Source organism: Hemibagrus wyckioides, linkage group LG08, assembly GCF_019097595.1.
Source record: "Hemibagrus wyckioides isolate EC202008001 linkage group LG08, SWU_Hwy_1.0, whole genome shotgun sequence".
In the NCBI taxonomy this organism is placed as follows: Eukaryota; Metazoa; Chordata; class Actinopteri; order Siluriformes; family Bagridae; genus Hemibagrus; species Hemibagrus wyckioides.
This window is the reverse complement of record NC_080717.1, coordinates 8,622,501-8,645,000: the sequence shown is the minus strand read 5'-3', so window position 1 is coordinate 8,645,000 and position 22,500 is coordinate 8,622,501. Positions and strand designations below refer to the sequence as shown.

Here is a 22,500-nt window from a genome sequence, read left to right as displayed (position 1 = left end):
AGTACAAAGAAAAACCGGAAATTAGCAAAACATGATGGACTGGGTGTGTGTAGAGTCTTAATCATGTGATTTCTGTGTGTTTTCTACAGAAACACTGCGACAGGCAGAAGGCAAATCTGCGCATCCGCTTCAAGCCTTCTCTCTTCCAGCATGTGGGAACACACTCATCTCTGGCTGGAAAGATCCAGAAGCTCAAGGTGTGTGTGTGTGTGTGTGTGTGTGTACAAATACAAAGCTCATTTTCTACAGAGATGTACTACTGGGCACTGCAAATGCCACAGACTCACTTGGACAGACAAGAGATAAGAAGACACTTATGTATTATTTGTTCACTGGATCATTGCCTTGCCTGGCAGAGAGCGTTGTGCTGTGGCACTCAGTGTCAGCGTGATCCTGCTCACTTCATGTAATATTGATTTGGCTTTCCTCTGCTGCCTGCTTGATGATCAGAACAATCCTAACCTGGGGGTGAAGCCATCCATATGCTGTCTCCTAGTCTTCTTTTACCCACTTATCCTGCACTTCTTCTGTCTTTTTAAATTACAGCACCTCTATAAATCATACTGTCTTTCTTGAACTCTGTAGGATAAGGACTTTGGGAAGCAGACTGTCCATAAAGGCCACGCTAACCCGTTAGCCGAGGTCACTACCAGTCTGAAGACCTACCAGCACTTCACGCTGGAGAAGGCTTACCTGGGCGAGGATTTCTTCTGGGCATTCACGCCTGTGGCTGGAGACTTCATACGTATCCGCTTCTTTACCCCTGTTCGCATCGAGAGGTACACACACACACTTAAGTTATGCTGCATGATGCAGACTTTTCTCTCCTTCTCCTGTTATACTTTAAAGCTACATCAAAATGCGCTTTGAAAAGGGAAAGTCACAGGAGTGAGAGCATACAGCTCAAGCCACTTCTGTGAGGCTTGCTCTGCATGGACAAAATAATCCTAACACTAAACAGGACACAATTAAATCCCTGATTAGTAATCTGAAGAATGGGGCACTTCTGCAGAGAAGAACAATTCTCTGTGAATGTGTACCGAGGCTATTAGTTTAATAAGGCAGCTAAGAGCCCGAGAGTAATTCTCAACATGATGCTACCACCACCATGCTTCACTGTAGGGATGGTGCTCGCAGTGTGATGAGCAGTGTTGTGTTGTTGCTTTGTGCCAAGGCCATAAAGTTAGATTTGTGCTCTCATCAGACCACAGAGTCTTTTCCCATGTTAACTGAGTCTCCAACACGCCTCTTGGCAAACTATATAGATATTTTTTGTGCGGTTAAGTCTCTCCAGTTCCAGGTTGTAATACTACAGTAGTATTGGTAAAGTGTGGGAAAATGACTGCACTCGCTAGAAAATGTATTTGTGTAGCACTTTTATCAGTAGTCATATTATAAGTCCAATACAAGGGCATTCGAGTTTCAACCACAGAGAAGCATGACTCAGCAACATGCATTAGAGATCATGCCTTAGGCTTAGAAAATGATGGTGGATATAATGAATGGTGTATATTGTTTTCAGCAGCAGGATTTTCTTTCTAGTTCTGCATCTTTCATAATGGTGCCATGGTTCATGATAGATAGATAGATAGATAGATAGATAGATAGATAGATAGATAGATAGATAGATAGATAGATATGGATATAGATATATATGTATGTGTGTGTGTGTGTGTCTGTACTCTGTAAGAAGAGTAGTGGGTTGATCTTAGAGCTCATCACGTAGTCTTCAGGCGATCTGAGTGGCAGAGCGAAACACTGTGCTGTTTGATTACTTCCACTTCCCATGGCTTATAACCCGTTACAAAGCATCCGCACCTCACTCCTGCGACCCCTCAGTGAGCCGTGCTCACGGAGCATACTGGAACATTTTCAGTATTAAATAAAGCCGACAACCCAGATGTCCAGCTCTTTACTTTACTGACATAACAATCAACAATGAAGAGCCTCTTGAGTTCAGGCCAGTTGGACGAGAACAAAACCAGGTTTCTCTCTCAATTAGCAGGTTATGACCTTGACTGATATACAGCTTCGTCTGCTGCCTTACTTTATTAAAGGTGTGACTTTCAAATATTAAAAAGAAAGGAAAGTGTTTTCCTTCCTGAAAAAAAAACCATAAGCAAGTCATCTTGTACTGGTCGCACATTGATTGTTACAAGGAACAGCGTTGAAGTTCAAGCTGAGAGCAGCTCCATCGGCCGAGCGGTCGGGTAGATCTGCCAAAACACGAAACTCCAATCAGACACATTTTTGTTGAACTTAGGACTAGTGTAAAAAAAAAAAAAAAAATCAATAAATGACTTTGTTGTTAGCTACAGATAAAACATGAAACACTGTGAATAAATGTTACAGCAGAGCTGATTTTCATTTCAGCAGGAAGTGATTTTACATAATAATGGATGTCAGGCTGTGAAATCTCTGGCTACTAAGTATGCATTTGTCCGGTCTTGTTCTAGTTGCTGAAAAAGCCTGTCATGATTGATTAATTTGAACTTTTCAGTGTAGTTTATGCCTCTGCACAGCCTCTGCTTACTGCACACTGGCTGTCTGGTTTAAAAACGGAGAAATGTCACCTGGTGTTTTTCCAGTCTTCAGCTTGTGCTCAGTGTAGGGAGAGAAACCTGATGTGATCTTTAGCTTTTGAGGCTCATCAACTTCAAGCTTCACTGTGTTGTGTATTCTGATCATGATGCTTTTCTACTTTAAATCACTATAGCCTTCCTGTCAGCTTGAACCAGTCTGACTGTTCAGCAGACCTCCAGCTCATTGGATGTTTTGGAATATACACCGACCAGGCATAACATATTGTGTTGGTCCCCCTTTTCCCTGCCAAAACAGCCCTGATCCGTCATGCACTGTGTATTCTGACACCTTACTATCAGAACCAGCATTAACCTCTTCAGCAATTTGAGCAACAGTAGCTCGTCTGTTGGATCGGATCACACGGGCCACCCTTCTCTCCCCATGTGCATCAGTGAGCCTTGGCCGTCCATGACTCTGTCGCCAGGTTACCACTGTTCCTTCTTTGGACCACTTTTGATAAATACTGACCACTGCAGACTGGTAACACCCCACAAGAGCTGCAGTTTTGACCCAGTCGTCTAGCCATGACAATTTGGCCTTTCGTCAAACTCACACAAATCCTTGTGCTTGCCCATTTTTCCTGCTCCCTGCTTTGAGGACAAAATGTTCACTTGCTGCCTAATATATCCCACCCACTAACAGGTGCCATGATGAGGAAATACTCAGTATTATTCACTTCACCTCTCAGTGCTCATAATGCTATGCCTGATCAGTGTATTTTACACCATTCTGTATGATCTAGATGGTCAAAGTGATTGAGAGCACATTTTCTCCCCATTAAGATCTGAGCATCAAATAAGCATTCAGCTCTTGACCTGTAGCTTGCATGTATCATCTATGCGATTTCCCACCTGCTGAAGAAACACGTGTCCAACAAGCATATATATGGCTTGACCCTCCTCTTGTAGCTCCTGAGCAGATTCTGCATGCTTTGAGCTCATTATAGCTGCTGCATTGGACCTATGCTGGGTTTGAAGTCAGAAGAAAGACTTACATTAGGCAGAAAAAATGTCTTTAATCTGTGAGCATATTATTACTGTGAGGCGATGAGAGGGACCGGCTTATGAAAGACGATCCTGTTTGAATTTCTAAAGGCGTAAAATCCCTGCTTTAGCATTGCTGAAATTGGATGCGGCATTTTTAATTGTACTGTATTGAATTGTTTAACTGGTAATTATTAAATATTAAGGATGAAGTATGACCGGGAGTGCTGTTACAGGCAAATAATCAACAATCTGATGAAGTGATACAGACTGACATGCTGAACACTCACTGATAGCATCCTGAAGTGGATTATTTGTCCTTCCTGTTGTATATCTTTCGTACCACAGCAATTTGCTGATTATATATATTTATTTGTTAAAGAATGACTCATCTGTGTATAATAGCATTCAGTGTTCTGCAAATCAAATAATGCCCTTGTTTGTCACGAAGAAATGTCACGAAGCTTTTCAACTTACAGCTTTGCCTCTATCTGTAACACTGTGACACTGACAACTCCTTCCGAAAGTTCCGAAGGTTATTATTAGTGTTAAATTCCATGGATCATCCACCACACAAGCCGCTTCGAATGAACTGCTAATCTAAAAATGATAACTTGTTAGAATGAGCTTATTAATACGAACCTGCGATTTGTCTTGCAGCTGCAGCTACTGTTAAAATTACTCGCCGCCTTGTGATTAGATCTGAGAATCCGGCAGCACCGCTGTGTGAAAATGATTCGGCTAACACAGGGACGCATTGTGTTTTAACTGACACTGAACATCTAATACCACAGAGAAATCACAAGAACTGTTATTATATTTAAAAAAAAAAAGGGCTTCATCCCATTCAGCTATGGACAGGAAACTGGTTGTCTTGCTCTGTGGAGTGATAAAAGATTTCCCTCTTTCATGCATTCTCCCACACACACACACACACACACACACACACACACGTTCACTCAGCTTAGCAGCTCGACCCGTTGCTCAAGCTCTATAGCTTTAAGCTTACAGCTTTACCTTTACTCTGTTCCATTTGAAATCCACCAATCCTCCGTGGAAAGTTTATATAAGCCTAATGGAGAAGTCATTGAAGCCTGTGGCTAGTGAGAAACATCTGGCTATCACTCTGAGTGAGCCCAGGAGGTCATTTTAGAGTCCAGCTCTCAATATGATTATGGAAAATGATGTCTTTCTTACCGTGCAGTGAGAAGTCCAGACGCTCAGACTATTCCCCTACCCTTCAGGGACGTATGGATATCTATCTAAGATAGGAGAGATGTTTTTAAGAGCTAAATGCACTTTCGATTTGCATTTATTCAATCGGCAAAAGCCACTTATAAGCCAAGCAGAATCCCAGGCCAAGCACAGAGCTGTTCTTTTTCTCAACCTGAACAGAAGTGTGTAAGAACTCCAAGAAAAACGATCAGACCCTTTTTCATCCTATCCTTTATCCTCAGGTTATACCACAGAGCTGGTGAATCCTCCATTCTGATTGGTTTAGAAAGTGATTCGATACATGTTCATTAACAGTCAGCAGTTTCAAGAGAAATCACAGGTTTGTACCCTATACCTATTCTAATATATTAACCCACACACAGAGTCTGCACGAACAGGTTGAAACGAAAAGTCTTCCGGGATTTCTAGGGTTTCTGTTTCATAACATGTTTTAGTCTTATAAACATCAAGAAAAGGAACCTGGTGAAGAACAAGCTGCTACAAGTCATAACAGAAAGTATGATGAGGTATAAGAGGAATAAACCACTTGAGGACCTGCTGTTTTTGAAGCAAAAATAATCAATGAGATCATTTTTGGAGCGTTTTAAGTGGAAGTAATATGGTCTACAGTAACGCAGTGCTGGCAATACAAACCAGATGGAGAAAAAATATGCGATTATGTGCCACAGACTGTTATAAACTGTAAGGATATAAACAACAGACGGGCTTGATTGAAATGATATTGCTCTTTAATTCGAACGACGAGTTTGTACAGTTTGTTTCAAACACTTCATGTTGAACGGCTGAACTGAGGTGTGTGAAACACTAACATATTTCACCCACTGGCTGTATTCCTTCTTTCTAGTAGCTGATTAACGACAAATTCAACCACAGATATTGCAGAAGGGGTGGTGGATATATATATATATATATATATATATATATATATATATATATATATATATATATATATATATATATATATATATATATATAGACTTAACCCTTTAGAGAGATCTCTGGGAGCTGATCACAAGTGTGCAATGAGAGATTGTCAGGGGTAAATGATCTATTTGCAAATAATTGGTCCCAAAATCTAGTGATTGGAAATAATTTGCCCGGGTGCGAACAGGCAGGGGCCTTTCTGTGTGGAGTTTACATGTTCTCCCCGTGCCCTGTTTCCTCCCACAGTCCAAAAACGTACATTAGGTTGATTGGTAATTTTAAATTGCCCATAGGAGTGAGTGTATGTGGTTGTCTGTGTATATGTGGCCCTGTGATGGACCGGTGACCTGTCCAGGGTCCCGTACCCCTGCCTTTCGTCCAATGTGCGCTGGGATAGGCTTCAGCAGATCCCCCTGACCCTAATTAGGAATAAAGCGGGTATAGAAAATGGATGGAAGGATGGAAATAATTTGCCATTGTTGAGCCCCTGTGCCTGCAATGTAGTGACTGGCAGAGTAATGGAAATACTCCTCCACGTCAGTGGGCAGTGCAATAATCTGTAGGCAGTGCTTTTTAATTCACAACAATAGAATTAATGATGCCCGCAAAAGGTAGCGGTCACATCAGTGGATAAATATTTGAAAAGAAACAATTCTGACCCAGGTGAAGACCCTAGTATGAGTAGTGGTCAAAAGAAATCTTGAGGCAGAACAGTGTAAGTTCATTTTCTTTTGGATTTACTTTTACTTGGAATCTGACAACAACAACTTTGTCATACTTGGTGTGTGTGTGGGAAAAGCTATCCAGCAGTACCATGGTCCCAAGCATCTTAAACGCCATCTCCAAACGAAACAGCCGTCTCTTCAAAACAAGGGCATACTATTTTGTACGCTTGCATACTGAGAAACAGGCAACTTTAATGAAAAAAAAACAAGATTAAATTTTCATTATATGTCATAGTAGAATTGTGTAGAATTTTTGGTTGGTGGTGTGCCATGGGATTTATTTATTATTACCTTTTTAGATCATTACTATTGATTGTTTTTTGTCCAGCGCCCTTTTATTTTATTTTATTTTATTTTATTTTATTTTATTTTATTTTATTTTTTAATTAATTTTTTTTAACAACACCTATAATTCTTATATTAATATTCGGAATTAATGGACATGGCTATGTATATGTATATTGGAAAATTCACAAAAAATATTAAAACCGAAACTGTGCCCTGCTTCAAAAAAGGTTGATAAACGCTGGTCTAAGATTTAGATTTACATGGTGCTGCCCCCCAGAGTTCAAACCAGGAACTTCATTCTAGCTTCTTTAATAGCAAGACAAGTTTTTTTGTTAAATATTTGGTGTAGCTGTCAGATAATTTTCTACAGATAACTAATAGCTTCTCATACAGCCCGTGGATCAGACATGCCTGATGTATTGACTTGTTTTGTGGATTAGTTCGACAAAATTGCACTAATATTTCTTTTTCCTCACTGTTATCTTTGTGTGTGTGTGTCTTTGTGTGCGCCTGTGCAGGTATTTCTTCCGCAGTGGGAACATCGAGCACCCTGGAGACAAGTTGTTCAACACTACAGTGGAGGTGCTGCCGTTTGATGTGAGTGTGTCTCTGTTCACTCCTACACACAAACAGCTAAAGCTGCAGAACACACACCTCGGGGCAAACAGTCTGCTCCGGGGAGGTTCCTCTAACGGTAAACTGATGTCATCTTTAAAAAACCTCCAGTATGAGAAATATGAGCTACATTTGTTGGATCCTGGTGCTAAGTGAAGTATTTAATATTCTGTTATTTTTATGGATATTTAAGATGGCCTGTGCTGAGTGTTGGTGTCGTATGTGGTGTGTATACAATGGTGAACAAGTCTTCAGTAGCCCAGCGGACAAGTGGATGTGCCTCACGGGACAGTGTTTTAGTCATGCATAATCAATAATCAAACAAAAAAAAAAAGTAGCTAATGACGTATTGTGAGTTCGTCACGCTAATTAAGTGCATCTGTGCAAACTGAGATAGATGGACGATGTGCCGTTGTGAACGCGGCTTCACGCCCTCAACAAAAACCGTCAGCATTTTGTTTGCCAGGCTTTCAGTGATGATATGGTGCTCAGTCCTCACGTATTTCAGTCTGGCTAGCATCCTTATTCTCTTGATATGATTAACCGTGAAGTGGCTGTTACTTATAGCGGCGTTCTTTTTGAAACGCTCATCTGTCCTCTGTCCACGTTGATTAACCCACCCAGTAAACACCGTTCTACAGTCAGACCGATCCTGTGAGGAGGAGTGAAGAAGCACCTTTGAGGGCATTGAGGTGCATCACAACACCATGAACCGCATTCAACGTATTGGCAGATAAAATGAAAGCCTTTGTTATATGAAAGCCAATAAGGAGTAGACACTGACTGAGTAGTTACTCAACAGCAGAAGACAACATCGGGCTCCACTCCTGTCTAAAAAAGATCGCAGAGGAACTTGGGCAGAATGTTTCAAACTGGATATATAGTAACTCAAATAATCACTCTTTACACCAGTGGTGAGCCGGAAAGCATCTCAGAACTCACGAACAAGAATCTGAGGATATCATGTGGGCACAGACTCACTCAGACTGTACAGTTGGAGATAATAATAAATCCCCTGCTCATTTCCCTTTGTCTTTGCTCATGACATCTTCAGATTCCTGCTCGTTTTGATGTCGTCGTAGCATCCAGCAAAATAATGTTTGTTGTGAGATGCATTTCCTCTCACCACAGATGTTAGTGATTATTTGAGTTACTATAGACTTAAAGCAGTTTGCTCATTCTCTCATCAGCAAGCTGTTTCAGCCTGCAGACCCTCCACACCCTGGATGTTTTTTGTTAAATGCTCTAACGCTCTTTTGTGCAAAAACCCCAGAAGATCAGCAGTTTTTGAATTGCCGAAACCAGCTCATCTGGCATCAACACCCAGGATCACAATCATGTCACAGGGATCTTTATGCTGATGTTTAGTAACTGAAGCTGCCTGATTTATTGCATTGTGGTGCTGCTGCTGCTGCCACATGATTGGCTGATTTGATAACTGCATCAGTGTGCAGGCTTTCCTAATAAAATGGATGGCGATTGTATGTCTGTAGGGCTGCACAATTAATGCATTATGATGGTTTTCATAGTTTTTGGTTTAGAATGTTCTGCATGGAGGAGTGGAGGAGACCCTCTGCAATGTTGACGTTGCTAGACATCATGGAGGGTTCAGGGCTGTTATTTATTTATTTATTTATTTATTTATTATCCACTTGTGTTCTTGGTTTATTTCTGAAAAATGTAATTGGTTAAAATGATAAAAAGGTCACACTATATTTACTCTTAAAATATGTTTATATTTCATGAAACATGCCAATAATTCTTTTGGCTGCAGGCTTATAATGTAAAGTAAAAAAAAAAAATGCCTTCTGTCCGCTCAAAATGCTAAAATGATAAAGTGCAAAAACCTATTTTCTTTCTAAATTGGCTAAATAATTGCGTCTGCAGTCCAGGGGAAAAATCTATGAGTCAGATACCAGCTTCATTCTGTGAAGAGCTGACTGGACGTCTTCTTCTCTAATCAATGTGAGCTCTTTGTGAAGCTGCACAGTCGCCTGTGTGGGCCGTTTCTCTCCGAAAACCGGTGCTGATGATTGTGTTACAAGTGTAATTGCATTTCTAATGGCCAGGTCACTTCCGACACGTTGTGGTTTGCAGAACCTTTTGTTGGCGTAGGGGGTTTAAGATGTCCCAGCAGCTCGTCTTAGGTGAGCTTAAAAGGGCCTTCGATTAAAAAAAGTCGTTTTCGCCTCTTTCGAGTATTAAAGAAGCAGATGAATGTAAGTGTCAGGCGGAGCAGAACAAGTTCCTGTCCTTTCCATCCGCTGACTCTTTATCCTTTCACTCCTACACCTCCAGCTAATCACATGGCCCGCTGCAAGGAAGTGAGAGGCAGCAGCTGGAGATAAACCATTTTTTGTGTTTTACGTAGTTGGAAGGTTGTCCTGTGGTGAACTATTCGAGGGTGTATTGTCATGCTCTGCGTGAGTGTGTGTCCGCTTTTGGAAGATATTTCATTGGCAAGCCGAAGAGAAGAAGGGAGTGTGGTTGTGATTTAAGATTATCGTTGGAAACAAAAGCTTCCCTGCAAGATTGATGCCGGGATTTTCAAAGAACAAGCAACATATTGGCCCCTAACATCTCTCTCTCTCTCTATTCATCTCTTTTTTTCTCTTCCTCTTTCTAGCCCATATTTCTTCTTCTTTTTTTTTTGCCATTTCCTGCAGTATCTGTTATTCTTTATCTCCTCCCTCGCTTTTTTCTCATCACTCCTTCCGCAGCTCCCCAGAGACCTGTTTAGATTTAGTGGATTTTTTTTTGGACGGACTAATTTAGCTGGCCTCTCTCTCTCTCTCTCTCTGTGTGTGTGTGTGTATGTGTGTGTGTTATATCTGGGGGGACAACAAATGTCTTTACGTGGTTAGAAATATCTGACAGTTTGACCTTGTAGTTGTTTTCTTTTTTCAAAGCTTTTATTATGAAAAGGTTAGCATGCTGAGGAATAGGCATAGCGTCACTTAGCTGCATTAATAATTACGTCCTCACAAGGCCAGTAAAACACATGCGTGCGTTCATATGTATGTGTATTGCTTTCTGTGGCGTTTGGAGAAGAGGTCCTGTAGTCATATTTGTCACATTCCAGCAAGTGACAGTTGGAGCGAACAGAGGATGAAGACATCTCCCAGTCTGAATGCAGCAAGGGATTGTGGGGATCAGCGGCGTAATGCAGACCTGCACAGACATACAAACACACCATCTCATTTCAGCGCTGTCTCCGGGGCCTTCGATTTGCTTCTTTGGAGCAGAGATGCAGTGCTTTCTCCTTCGCCGCTTTACCATTTCACCCTGGCAGCAGCAAGAAATACAAACCTGTCCCTGCTTCTTTTTATTAAAAAAACAAAAACAAAAACATACAAACCCACCACACAAGAGCTCTATTGTAGTCTGGGTCAGGGGAGTCACATTCTTATAAACATCACCACGTTTCTATGTGAAACGGTTTGTGACTCAACCCAGGGAACTGAAAATCGTACCTGCTGTTACAGGAAAATATTCACACATGGTGCTTATATGGGGGCAGTGGTGGCTCAAGTGGTTAAGGTTCTGGGTCGTTGACCGGAAGATCAGGGGTTCAAGCCCCAGCACCGCCAAGTTGCCACTGTTGGGCCCTTGAGTAAGGCCCTTAACCCTCTCTGCTCCAGGGGCGCCGTATCATGGCTGACTCTGCGCTCTGACCCCAACCTCCAAGGATGGGATATGCGAAGAAAGAATTTCACTGTGCTGTAATGTATATGTGACAAAGGCTGTTTCTGTTCTATATGCAGCATTCGCCGTGAAGCCAGCACTGCCGTAATAAAAACTTAACCAACACCTTCTTACTAATGATAATTGATCATTCAAGCACGTTGTTGTGTAAAGTAGTTTAACAATATATATGTGTAATTTTTTTTTGCTTTCAGAATATTCAGTCTGAAAAAGAAGCTTTGAAAGAGGAGAAGGAGAGAACCCCAAAGTACCAGCGCACAGAGGACGGCTTCATTAGAATAGGTGAGACGCTGATAAATGCAAACGGCTTTAGATATGGATAGAATAACATTAACACTTTAACTCTGCACTATAATCTGGTCTAAGGTATAATATCTGATCGTTATACTTGAAGCTGAGGCGAAAAATAAATGTTATCATACTATACTTTGGCTCTTGAGCTCAATACAACGTGAAAATCCAAACAACTCAGACTTCATACAAGTGAAGGTACCACAATGATCAATACAAACAATATTATGCAAAAATCTTGACAGCACACAGACACTGCCGGGATCCTTCTAGAGGCACAAATGAACTCTGAGTGAACTTTGGTCTGAAAGGTTCAGCTAATAGCAAAGGAACTGTTGAAGACCTTGGATACATCAGGTAATAAAGTATGTTTATCTACCATGAAAAGAGTCCTACATGGGAATGACCTGAAAGGAGGGAAGAGCAAGGAAGTGGTCACTAAGACCAGCATAAAATGCCAGACTGAATTTAGCCGTGATCAGTAGTGATCAACAGTGATCAATAATGATTCAGGGATAGGCTTCAGTGATCAGTAATGATTAGTGCTCTCTATAGGGGGAAAGATTCTTATTGTGAAGCATGGGGGTGGCAGCATCATGTTGTATGAAGTTCAGAAATATTAGGAAGAAATTCATCGGCCAGGAGCATAAAATTTGGTCCCAGTTGCATTTCCAAGCATCTAAAGCACACACACATCGATCAGGCATAACATTATGACCACTGAGAGGTGCCGTGAATAACACCGATGATCTCCTCATCATGGCACCTGTTAGTGGGTGGGATATATTAGGCAGCAAGTCAACATTTTGTCCTCAAAGTTGATGTGTTAGAAACAGGAAAAATGGGAGCGCATAAAGATTTGAGCAAGTTGCAGCTCTTGTGGGGCAAAAATTGCAGCTCTTGTGGGGTGTTCCCGGTCTGCAGTGGTCAGAATACACAGTGCATGACGGGTCAGGGCTGTTTTGGCAGCAAAAGGGGGGCCAACACAATATTAGTCAGGTGGTCATAATGTTCTGCCTGGTCGGTGTATGTACATCCACAGGATATGAGAGAGTTTACACGTAGTTTATGAATCCACAGGGTTAAACCTTCTCAGATGAAATGTTGTGAATCCTTACAAAAGGATTTTCTTTATGCTTCTCATGCTTCCTCTTCTGTTTTATCCACATTCAGTTTGTGACCTAAAAAAAGTATAAATTTATTCACACATCATCAGTAAGCTCTTTATTTTGATCAGAGTAACAGTGGATCTGAAGCCTATCCCTGAAATGCTGTACCTAAGGCTAGACTGCACCCTGAATGGGATGCCAGGAAATACACTTATTCACATAATCCAGCTATTACTGTGTTTTTGTGAGGTGAGGGGAAACCAGAAAGCTGGAGGAACGTGGACACTCCCTACAGACCGTAACACAAGCTCTGGACTGAAATTAGGACCCTGGTGCATTACAATGTTGTTTTTATTTTTCTAAGTGAGATCACGGCCTGGCAGAGATGTGTATGTATCACGCAGGAGGATGAAAGTTCCCTGAGTCCCATTATAAATGTATCATCTTTATATAATATTCATTTAGTCTCATTCATAAATTCATTTTAGCCTTGAGATCGATATAAAGCTCAACGAAATCAATTAATAGGAGTCTTTATGAGCAGCGGTATCTGGCCTGGTGTCTGTATTCTGTTTCATTAGACATGCAGATGCTCTGGGCATCAGTTCCAACTCCACCGAAGCTCCAACTCAATTTCAGCACATCATCCATCCGCAAACCTCTTTACATTTATCTTCTTCTTGCCGTTTAGAAATAGAAATGAAAAATGGTGTCGACGTGAAATTATCACCGCTAGGATACCTGTGAAGGGAGATGTGTTGATGCAGCAGTGATGGAATGACCGATGTTACGTCTTCAGCTTCAGAGGTGTTTGTTGTTGGTTCATTAAATACATTTTTAGCAACCTGACAGAAGTCTGTGTTACAATTATGTGCCAATCTCCTTCCCTAAATATCAGAGAACTAAAGGGAACGATGCCTGTAAGTGTTAGACACTTTGTAACAACATACACTTAGTGGCCACTTTAATAGGAACATTGCCTGGTCTTTAACTGTACAGTTTCGGTGAACAGGTTTCAAGTGTAGCTGGAAAGATGTGGAAATTTTTCTGTTTTACACTTCAAGATTCGATATGTAGTGAATTCTGCGATGCTTTTCTGTTCATCACAGATGTAAAGAGTCCTTCTGACCGATTCTGGCTATTCTCCTCTCATCTCTGTCATCTGCTGCTCGAAGGATGCTTTATGTTTCCTCACCATTCTGTGTAAACTCTGCAGACTGGTGTATGTGGAAAATCCCTCGAGATTCCTGAAATTCTCACACCAGCCTATCTGGCATCAACAACCATGCCATGTCCCTGAGATCACAATTTTTTCTTATTATTATGTTTGATAAGAACATTTTTAGCTGAATGATTTTATGCATTGGGCTGCTGCCCCCTGATTGGATAAGTGCATTAATGAGCATGTGTACAAGTTCCTATTAAAGTGGCCACATAGGAAACACCTGAATCTAGTAAGCCACACGGGCTAATCGTCAATATATGTTGTGTAGATTGTCTCCGGTGCTTTTCACAGGAGAACAATAACCCTGCACTATCCAGAAGTGGTACTAAACTCTACTTTTATTTGACACTGTAACTTTTAACCTTTAATATGTATATTTTACGTGGAAATGTGGATCTAAAGTGTATCTGAAGATTTAAAGGCACACAACATGCATCTTTCTAGGTGAACAGTACTGAATGTACAATACGTATATGAATAAGGATGATAAGGTAAGGTAGAGTTCAGTACCCTACTCAGTGTTTTACTGAATGTGTCCTTTTGTCTCCTCCGGTGAGCAGAAACAGTTGATGATTTCTTTCTGTGTCTGTAGGTCAGTTTCAGAACGGTATCGCAGAAGGGGAAGTGGAGGCATCGTTCGGGCCCCTGGAGGCCATGCGGCTTTCTGTGCTCACCGACTCACCCGTGTGGGTGATTCTCAGCGAGGTAGGCCAATAAATAGGTAAAATGATACTTAAAGTAATATTTATATGGCACCGTGGCTTATGGGTTAGCACTTTTGCCTCAGGGTTGGTGTGCATGTGGGCTGTGGGTGTGTGTGCAAGGAGTGTGCATGTTCTGCCATGCTTTCCTCAAGGTACTCCAGCTTCCTTACCCAGTTCAAAGTCATGCATTCAAGGTTGATTGGCATTTTTAAATTGTGTGTGTGTCGGAGAGATTCTGCACTGTGATGATGTCCAGCATGTCTTGTGCCCTGGGATAGACTCCAGGCTCTCCACGATCCTGTGTAGGATAAGCAGTACAGAAAACGGACAATATTTCGATTGTTGCTGTAAATTTTACACTAACCAGGCGTAACATTATGTCCAATATTGTGTTGATCCCCAGTTTGCTGCCAAAACAGCCCTGACCCATCATGCACTGTGTATTCTGGCACCTTTCTATCAGAACCAGCATTAACTTCTTCGGCAATTTGAGCAACAGTAGCTTGGCTGTTGGATCGGATCACACGGGCCAGCCTTCGCTCCCGACGGGCATCAATGAGCCTTGACCCCGCCCATGACCCTGTCTCCGGTTCACCACTGTTCCTTCCATTTTACCACTTTTGATAGAAACTGACCACTGCAGACCGGGAACACCCCACAGTTTTGGAGATGCTCTGATCCAGTCGTCTAGCCATCACAATTTGGCCCTTCATCAAACTCGATCAAATCCTTACGCTTGCCCATTTTTCCTGCTTCTAACACATCAACTTTGAGGACAAAATGTTGACTTGCTGCCAGTGTCAGTGCTTATAATGTTATGCCTGATGAGTGTACGTGCAATTATACAACGTCATATTCAGTTATTTGAGCTCAGGAGAGTCTCTTTTTATTTATTTATTTATTTATTTATTACTCATCCAGATGTAGTTTTGAAACATGTGTATCATATTAACAGCAACTTCCTGTTGCAGTCAAAGTTCATATTATTTATATGTTTTTTTGGTTGAATTAATTCTAGTCAATGAGGCTTACAAATAGGATAACCATAATAACCTTGGTACTGGCTGATAATAATCTTCACCAGCATCTCATGAGCCATACTTATTTTGAAAGTAATGGCTTTAGAGAATTGGTTCTTACTTAAATGCTAAAGATTTATATGAGTAATGAAACAAAAATAAATGCAGATATTTGTGTAGTATAGGAGCAGCTTGTCTGCGATAATTATAGACACAAAGGCAGTTAAAGTTGAACGCGAGTGCCAGCGCCGCTGTTATAATGGCAACAAGCAGCGGCTTTGAAGCTAACTTCACACCATTGAACAGCAATGAATTAAAATCTGTTCAGACCACAAAGCTGCGATACACATGTGCATCAGAGCTTAAAAATGCACGAGAGGTTTCACAGAAGAAGGGATCGCAAGAAAAAAATAACGAGTGCAATCTGTACGGTTACATACCGAGGAGCAGAAATGGCCGAAGTCTAAAAGGCTTTCAAGTATTTAAAAAAAAAAAAAATCTCAAGTATTCATAATTAATTCATTAACCATTAATGTGCCTTTAGTCTGCTTTAGCTTAGCCAATCTCCTTTGCTGTTTCTGTTGGAAATGTAGGCTACATGAAAGTTTTCCATTATCACTGTAGCTTTCAGCTTTAAAGTAAAGAATAAACTCTTTAGGGGTGTGCTGTCAGAGGAAAACAATCAATAACAGCATGACGTCATGTGGAGTTACTATCACACCCCTACGTGGAAAATTTCAGGATATCTCAGCATGTCCTCGAATATCGGTTCTGGTAATATCGCAGCAAATTGCCAACGATTTAAAAAATATCCATTTATTAAATAGCGAAACATCATACATTTGACACATTTCTGCATTTTATCATTTGGAATATCCATAAGACATGATGCACTATATTGCCAAAAGTTTTGGGACACCCCTCCAAATCATTGAATTCATGAATTCTAATCACTTCCATGGCCACAGGTGTATAAAATCAAGCACCCAGGCATGCAGACTGCTTCTACAAACATTTGTGAAAGGATAGGTCACTCTCAGGAGCTCAGTGAATTCAAGCGTGGTTGCCACTTGTGCAATAAGTCCATTCCTGAAATTTCCTCACTACTAAATATTTCCTGGTCAACTGTTATAACAAAGTGGAAGCAATTGGGAACAACAGCAACTAGGCCATGAAGTGGTAGGCCATGTAAAATCACAGGAGCAGGGTCAGAGCATGTGCGCAGAAGTCATCAACTTTCAGCTACAGACCACCAAACTTCATGTGGCCTTCAGACTAGCTGAAGAACAGTGTGTAGAGAGCTTCATGGAATGGGTTTCCATGACCGAGCGGCTGCGTCTAAGCCTTATATCACCAAGTGCAATGCAAAGCGTCGGATGCAGTGGTGTAAAGCACGCCGCCACTGGACTCTAGAGCAGTGGAGACATGTTCTCTGGAGTGACCAATCACCCTTCTCTGTCTTGAAATCTGATGCCAGGAGAAACGATACTTGCCTGACTGCATTGTGCAAAGTTTGGTGGAGGGGGGATTGTGGTGTGGGGTTGTTGGGCTTGGCCCCTTAGTTCCCGTGAAAGGAACTCTTAATGCTTCAGCATACCAAGACATTTTGGACAATTTCATGCTCCCAACTTCATGCTGTGAAGTTTGGGGATGACCCCTTCCTGTTCCAACATGACTGCACACCAGTGCACAAAGCAAGGCCCATGAAGTCCTGACCTCAACCTGATAGAACACCTCTGGGATGAATTAGAGCGGAGACTGTGAGCCAGACCTTCTGGTCCAACATCAGTGCCTGACCTCACAAATGTGCTTCTGGAATGGTCAAAAATTCCCATAAACACACTCCTAAACCTTGTGGAAAGCCTTCCCAGAAGAGCTGAAACTGTTATAGCTGCAAAGGGTGGGCCAACTCCATATTAAGAATGGGATGTCATTAAAGTTCATGTGCATGTAAGGGCGGACGTCTCACTAAAAAGTAGTATTAAAAAGTATTATCAGTTTATCAGTCTTCTCGCTGTACAAATTCCAGTGAGTGGTCTATAGTATAGAAACAGTAACATTAGACTTGGCTGATGGAGAAAATGAATCAAAACCTTCTAGCCAATCAGATTAGAGAATCCAGCAACGCTATTGTACAACCTAATTTAAAAAAAAAAGATTGATGTAACAGGCTCGTTTTGCTTCTTTTATTGTAGTTTTCTAATAATCATTTTGTTGCATGATGCATGTAATTTGACCGACGGGTTTTTATTATTAGGCTGTTGTTGTTTTTGGTGATAGTGGTGCTGGTGTTTATTACTTAATGTTCAACTTCACTGTGTTTTTTTTTCTGGTTAGATTTTCATTAAGAAAGCAGAGTGACGACGCCTCCTTCTGCTCCACGCGGTTTTGCTGGACCTGTGTGGTGCAGGACTCTCAGCATCTGCACAGCGTTTCTTTCAGCTCAGTCCATCAGCACCGCCTGCTGGCCGGAAGTTGCTTCAGTAGGGTACAGCAGTGCAGCGCACACTCGCAGTGAAGTGAAGGCACGAGAACATGTGCAGCCAGACTGCTGGCGACGGACAGACGCCGCTGTATAAACTGCATAATAAACTGTATTTATGTGTATATACATGGCTCCTGGTTCAGTGAGTGTAATCACACTGGTCTGTTTGTCTATGGGCTCACCGGATGGAGACTCTATTGCCCTTTGGCGTACTGAAAAGTTTTTATAGCCTTGAAAATGCTGCTTTTTTTGGGGGGGGGGATGGAGGACTCGATTATTTTTTTCATTCAAGATTTGATTTGCAAAGTTTTAATTTCTGCTATCATTTTGTGGGCAAATATTTTTAGGTGCAGGGTTTGCTATTCCAAAACAAGTGTAGTTCCCATGATACTTGCACATGTTACGAATACACACATAGATATGATTGTCATAAATGTGTGTTTGTATGTGCAAAGGTTAATAGTGATTGACCAAAGTCAGCCAGATGGATTATAGCTACAGATATTACAAGCTATAAAAGGATATAAATAAAAAAAAAAAAACTAAAAAAAAAAAACCCATTTGTGACAACCTGTGTGTGTTTGAGAATCTGTTACAAATACTGATCTCTCGCATGAACAAATAAAAGTAGAGCAGGGAAATTTAATATGAAATTCCGTCTGAGCGATCAAGCCTGAGGGCTCTGCTTCTTTTCCTCTTCTGTCTCTCAGTTTGCTTTAATGTGAGCTAAAGCTAAGGGCTACCATGCTGAGCTGCTAAGAAATTTGGTTAGAAATGGTAATATATGCAGCATTATGACAGCGTTTATGATCACATGTCAGCAACGCAATTCTGAAAACATTATAATCTTACATTTCGAGCTGTATACACCAATCTGCTCTTGGTTTGTATCTTTAAACTAATATATTGTTCACTTATCATTTACTTTTCTCTCTGCTGATATACAATTAATTTACACGTTCTGCATTCACCACTATTTTGGATACAAAAAAACAAAAGTTTAATATCTAGCACAGCTCTGTTCTTTATCTGGCTGTTGTTAAAAGATACACCGACCAAGCATAACATTATGACCACTTGCCTAATATTGTGTTGGTCCCCCTTTTGCTGCCAAAACAGCCTTGACTCGTCCTGCACTGTGTATTCTGACATCAGAACCAGCATTAACTTCTTCAGCAATGTGAGCAACAGTAGATCGTCTGTTGGATCGGATCACACGGTCCAGCCTTCGCTCCCCACGTGTTGCCGGTTCACCACTGTTCCTTCCTTGGACAGCTTTTGATAGATACTGACCACTGCAGACCGGGAACACCCCACAAGAGCTGCAGTTTTGGAGACGCTCTGATCCAGTCGTCTAGCCATCACAATTTGTCCCTGGTGAAACTCTCTCAGATCCTTACGCTTGCCCATTTTTCCTGCTTCTAACACATCAACTTTGAGGACAAAATGTTCACATGCTGCCTAATATATCCCACCCACTAACAGGTGCCATGATGAGGAGAGAATCAGTGTTATTCACTTAACCTCTCAGTGCTCATAATGTTATGCCTGATCGGTGTATGATGCTGTATGCTAGATTTGCTATTTATGACCAAATCTATGTATCACACCTGTATGTGGTTCTTCCCCAAACTGTTACCACAACATTAATAGCACACAGTTGTTTACAGTGTATTTGTATGCTGTAGTGTTAAGATTTCCCTTAGAACCAAAAAGTTAGCCCTGTTCCAGCATGACGATATCCCTGTGAACAGAGTCAGCTGCATGAAGACCCAAAGAACTAGCGTGCCCTGCACAGAGCCCTGACCTCACACCCACTGGATGAACTGGAACACTGACTGACCTCCTCATCCAACATCAGTGCCAGATCACACTAATGCTCTTATAGCTGAATGATCACAGGTCTCCACAGTCATGCTGTGTACTGGAAAGAGTGTAATGTAGTGGAAATAGCGGAAATGATTGTAACAAAGGTGTGATGTTTATAGGTCCATATAGTGTATACAACATTATAGCATTTAAAATGAAACCTAGCAAAAAGAATTTGTTTACATTATGCCTTGAGGACACTATTGTTACCTGCTTCATTTCCAGCTATATTTGTTACAGGATTTAATCAAATTTCTTTCTTCAATATCCCATACACTGTTTCTGTGCTGCTATCGGCCCAGTAACGACCCTGAGAGCCGGCTTGATGTTATCTCTGTTTAGTATCCTTAGGTGGTTTTATTTTCATTGTGCTTCACACTGCACTGGTGTTTCGCATTTTACTTACTGCATAAACAGCAACACAATCACACTGTACATGCTGTGAAGATTATTTCAAATTAGGACCTACAACAGCTGTGCAGTCTGTTCTTGCACAACAAAGTGTTTGCAGTCGGTTTCCTGTAATAATTTCAGTGAGCTGTATTGTAATCACAGCTGGCCAGAGGTTTCACTGACGTGTGTTTAGCAGAAAAATGATGTTCCATGTCATTGCTTAGGCAGTGTTGTCTAGCTAGAATATAGATTCGAAGCTAAGTTGATATCTAAAGTGTATTGTTATTAAGGACTTATGCTGGAGCGGAGCAGAGATTCTTGAAATTTCAATGACGACTTCTGGCGACGTGCGACAGCGACCGTCGCCGAACAAAAATGGGCGTGTCTGGCAGGGTGACAAAGGTGAGACAGGTTTAACTTTAGATAAATATGGAGCGACCTGGCAGAGCCAGTGTGTGTGAAGACAGTAGAGCGCACTTGAGCCGTGGCTAATAAAACACCCTGTTTCTCCTTCATCTCGTATATGATGCACATACAGAGATACACACTGATCAGGCATAACATTATGAGCAGTGAGAGGCAAAGTGAATAACACTGATGATCTCCTCATCATGGCACCTGTTAGTGGGTGGGATATATTAGGCAGCAAGTGAACATTTTGTCCTCAAAGTTGATGTGTTAGAAGCAGGAAAAATGGGCAAGCGTAAGGATTTGAGCGAGTTTGACAAAGGAACAAATTGTGATGGCTAGACGACTGGATCAGAGCATCTCCAAAACTGTAGCTCTTGTGAGGTGTTCCCGGTCTGCAGCGGTCAGTATCTATCAAAAGTGGTCCAAGGAAGGAACAGTGGTGAACCGGCGACAGGGTCATGGGTGGACAAGGCTCATTGATGCATGTGGGGAGTGGAGGCTGGCCCGTGTGATCCGATCCAACAGACGAGCTACTGTTGCTCAAATTGCTGAAGAAGTTAATGCTGGTTCTGATAGAAAGGTGTCAGAATACACAGTGCATCGCAGTGTGTTGCATATGGGGCTGCATAGCCGCAGACTGGTCAGGATGCCCATGCTGACCCCTGTGCACCACCGAAAGCACCAACAATAGGCATGTGAGCATCAGAACAGGACCAATGGAAGAAGGTGGCCTGGTCTCATCCATGAATGGCCCACCTCGCAACTAGGAGGACTTAAAGGATCTGCTGCATCTGCATCTTGGTTACTACAGCACACCTTCAGGGATCTAGTGAAGTCCAACCTCGAGGGGTCAGGGCTATTTTGACAGCAAAAGGGGGACCAACACAGTATTAGGCAGGTGGTCATGAAGATGTGGCTGATCGGTGTATATACACTGGTGAATATTATATAAAAACTCCAAACATCCCTCCAGAATGCTTATTTTTAACAGCAAGAAAATTGATTTGTTGTGAAGCGTAATGCTTGTTGCACCACCTTCATGGTACAGCGACTAAAGGCTTAAAGAGATAAAATCACTGAATCTGTGATCGTAATCTAAGTCCACATTTTTAAGAATAAGTTTAATCTTGCACCACTAAGGGTACCTTGGTTTGCGTCTTGGAGAAAAGCTTCATGGTTCCTTTATCTTTCAGGAAACATGTGAACCTCTTTTAGAATGCTAGAACCATTAGCTACATAGATAGTTAGGGCTCAACAGTCAAGTTCTCTCTCTCTCTTTCTTCGAATCCTGGTCTTTACACGCTTACTTCAGCCTTCTATTTATTTAAGGCTCTCATAAATTCACAAAGACCAAATGGAGCTGTTGTATGTTTACCTCATACGTGTTAACGTAGATGTTTGCTTGTTCTCATCGAAGCCTGAGCTGAAATGTTTGTTGTTGGGTTTCTGATGCTGGTACAGGGTTTCTTACAGGTGCTCAGTAACTGAAGAGGTCAAGCAAGATATACTGAACGGTCTACAGGTTTGTAAGCAGACAAACAGGACAAACACCATTTTCTCCCATTGCGCTATTGTGAATTGTCATCTACTGTACTGCTGTCCATTTTATACTAGTCTAATAAGAATAGTCCAGTGATTTTTGTTTTCAAGCAAATCGTCTCTAGTCTATGTGTGATTAATGTGGAGGAGAATTTCTTAAAGAATGAAGAATTTAATTACAGCCCTTCCTTTAGAGATAGAGCTTCTTGTGGTTGCGTCGACAATGTAGTTACAAAACCCTTATTGAAAGTACATTAAGAGAAATTCCTGTATCTCCTGTTTTTCCTGTAGCTGCTATAAAACTCTGGCTAAGACTGTCTCTCACATATGTCTCATAATTAGACCTTAATTCTTTTTTATTTTGGTTTTGCATTTGCATATCTTAAATCTTTATTT

At 41.4% G+C, this 22,500-nt stretch overlaps 1 protein-coding gene across 1 annotated transcript in view; it reads left to right on the top strand.

The window, feature by feature from the left end:
* Nucleotides 1-20,742, top strand: part of mgat4b (alpha-1,3-mannosyl-glycoprotein 4-beta-N-acetylglucosaminyltransferase B) — a 142,291-nt gene extending 121,549 nt beyond the window's left edge. Inside the window, exons 10-15 of the mRNA XM_058397624.1 lie at nt 90-197; nt 586-779; nt 7,258-7,336; nt 11,254-11,341; nt 14,277-14,389; nt 17,745-20,742. Of these exons, the coding sequence (XP_058253607.1) occupies nt 90-197; nt 586-779; nt 7,258-7,336; nt 11,254-11,341; nt 14,277-14,389; nt 17,745-17,768 (606 nt within the window). The 3' untranslated portion in view covers nt 17,769-20,742. The remainder of the gene's footprint in view (nt 1-89; nt 198-585; nt 780-7,257; nt 7,337-11,253; nt 11,342-14,276; nt 14,390-17,744) is intronic.
* The last annotated feature ends 1,758 nt before the right edge of the window (nt 20,743-22,500 follow it).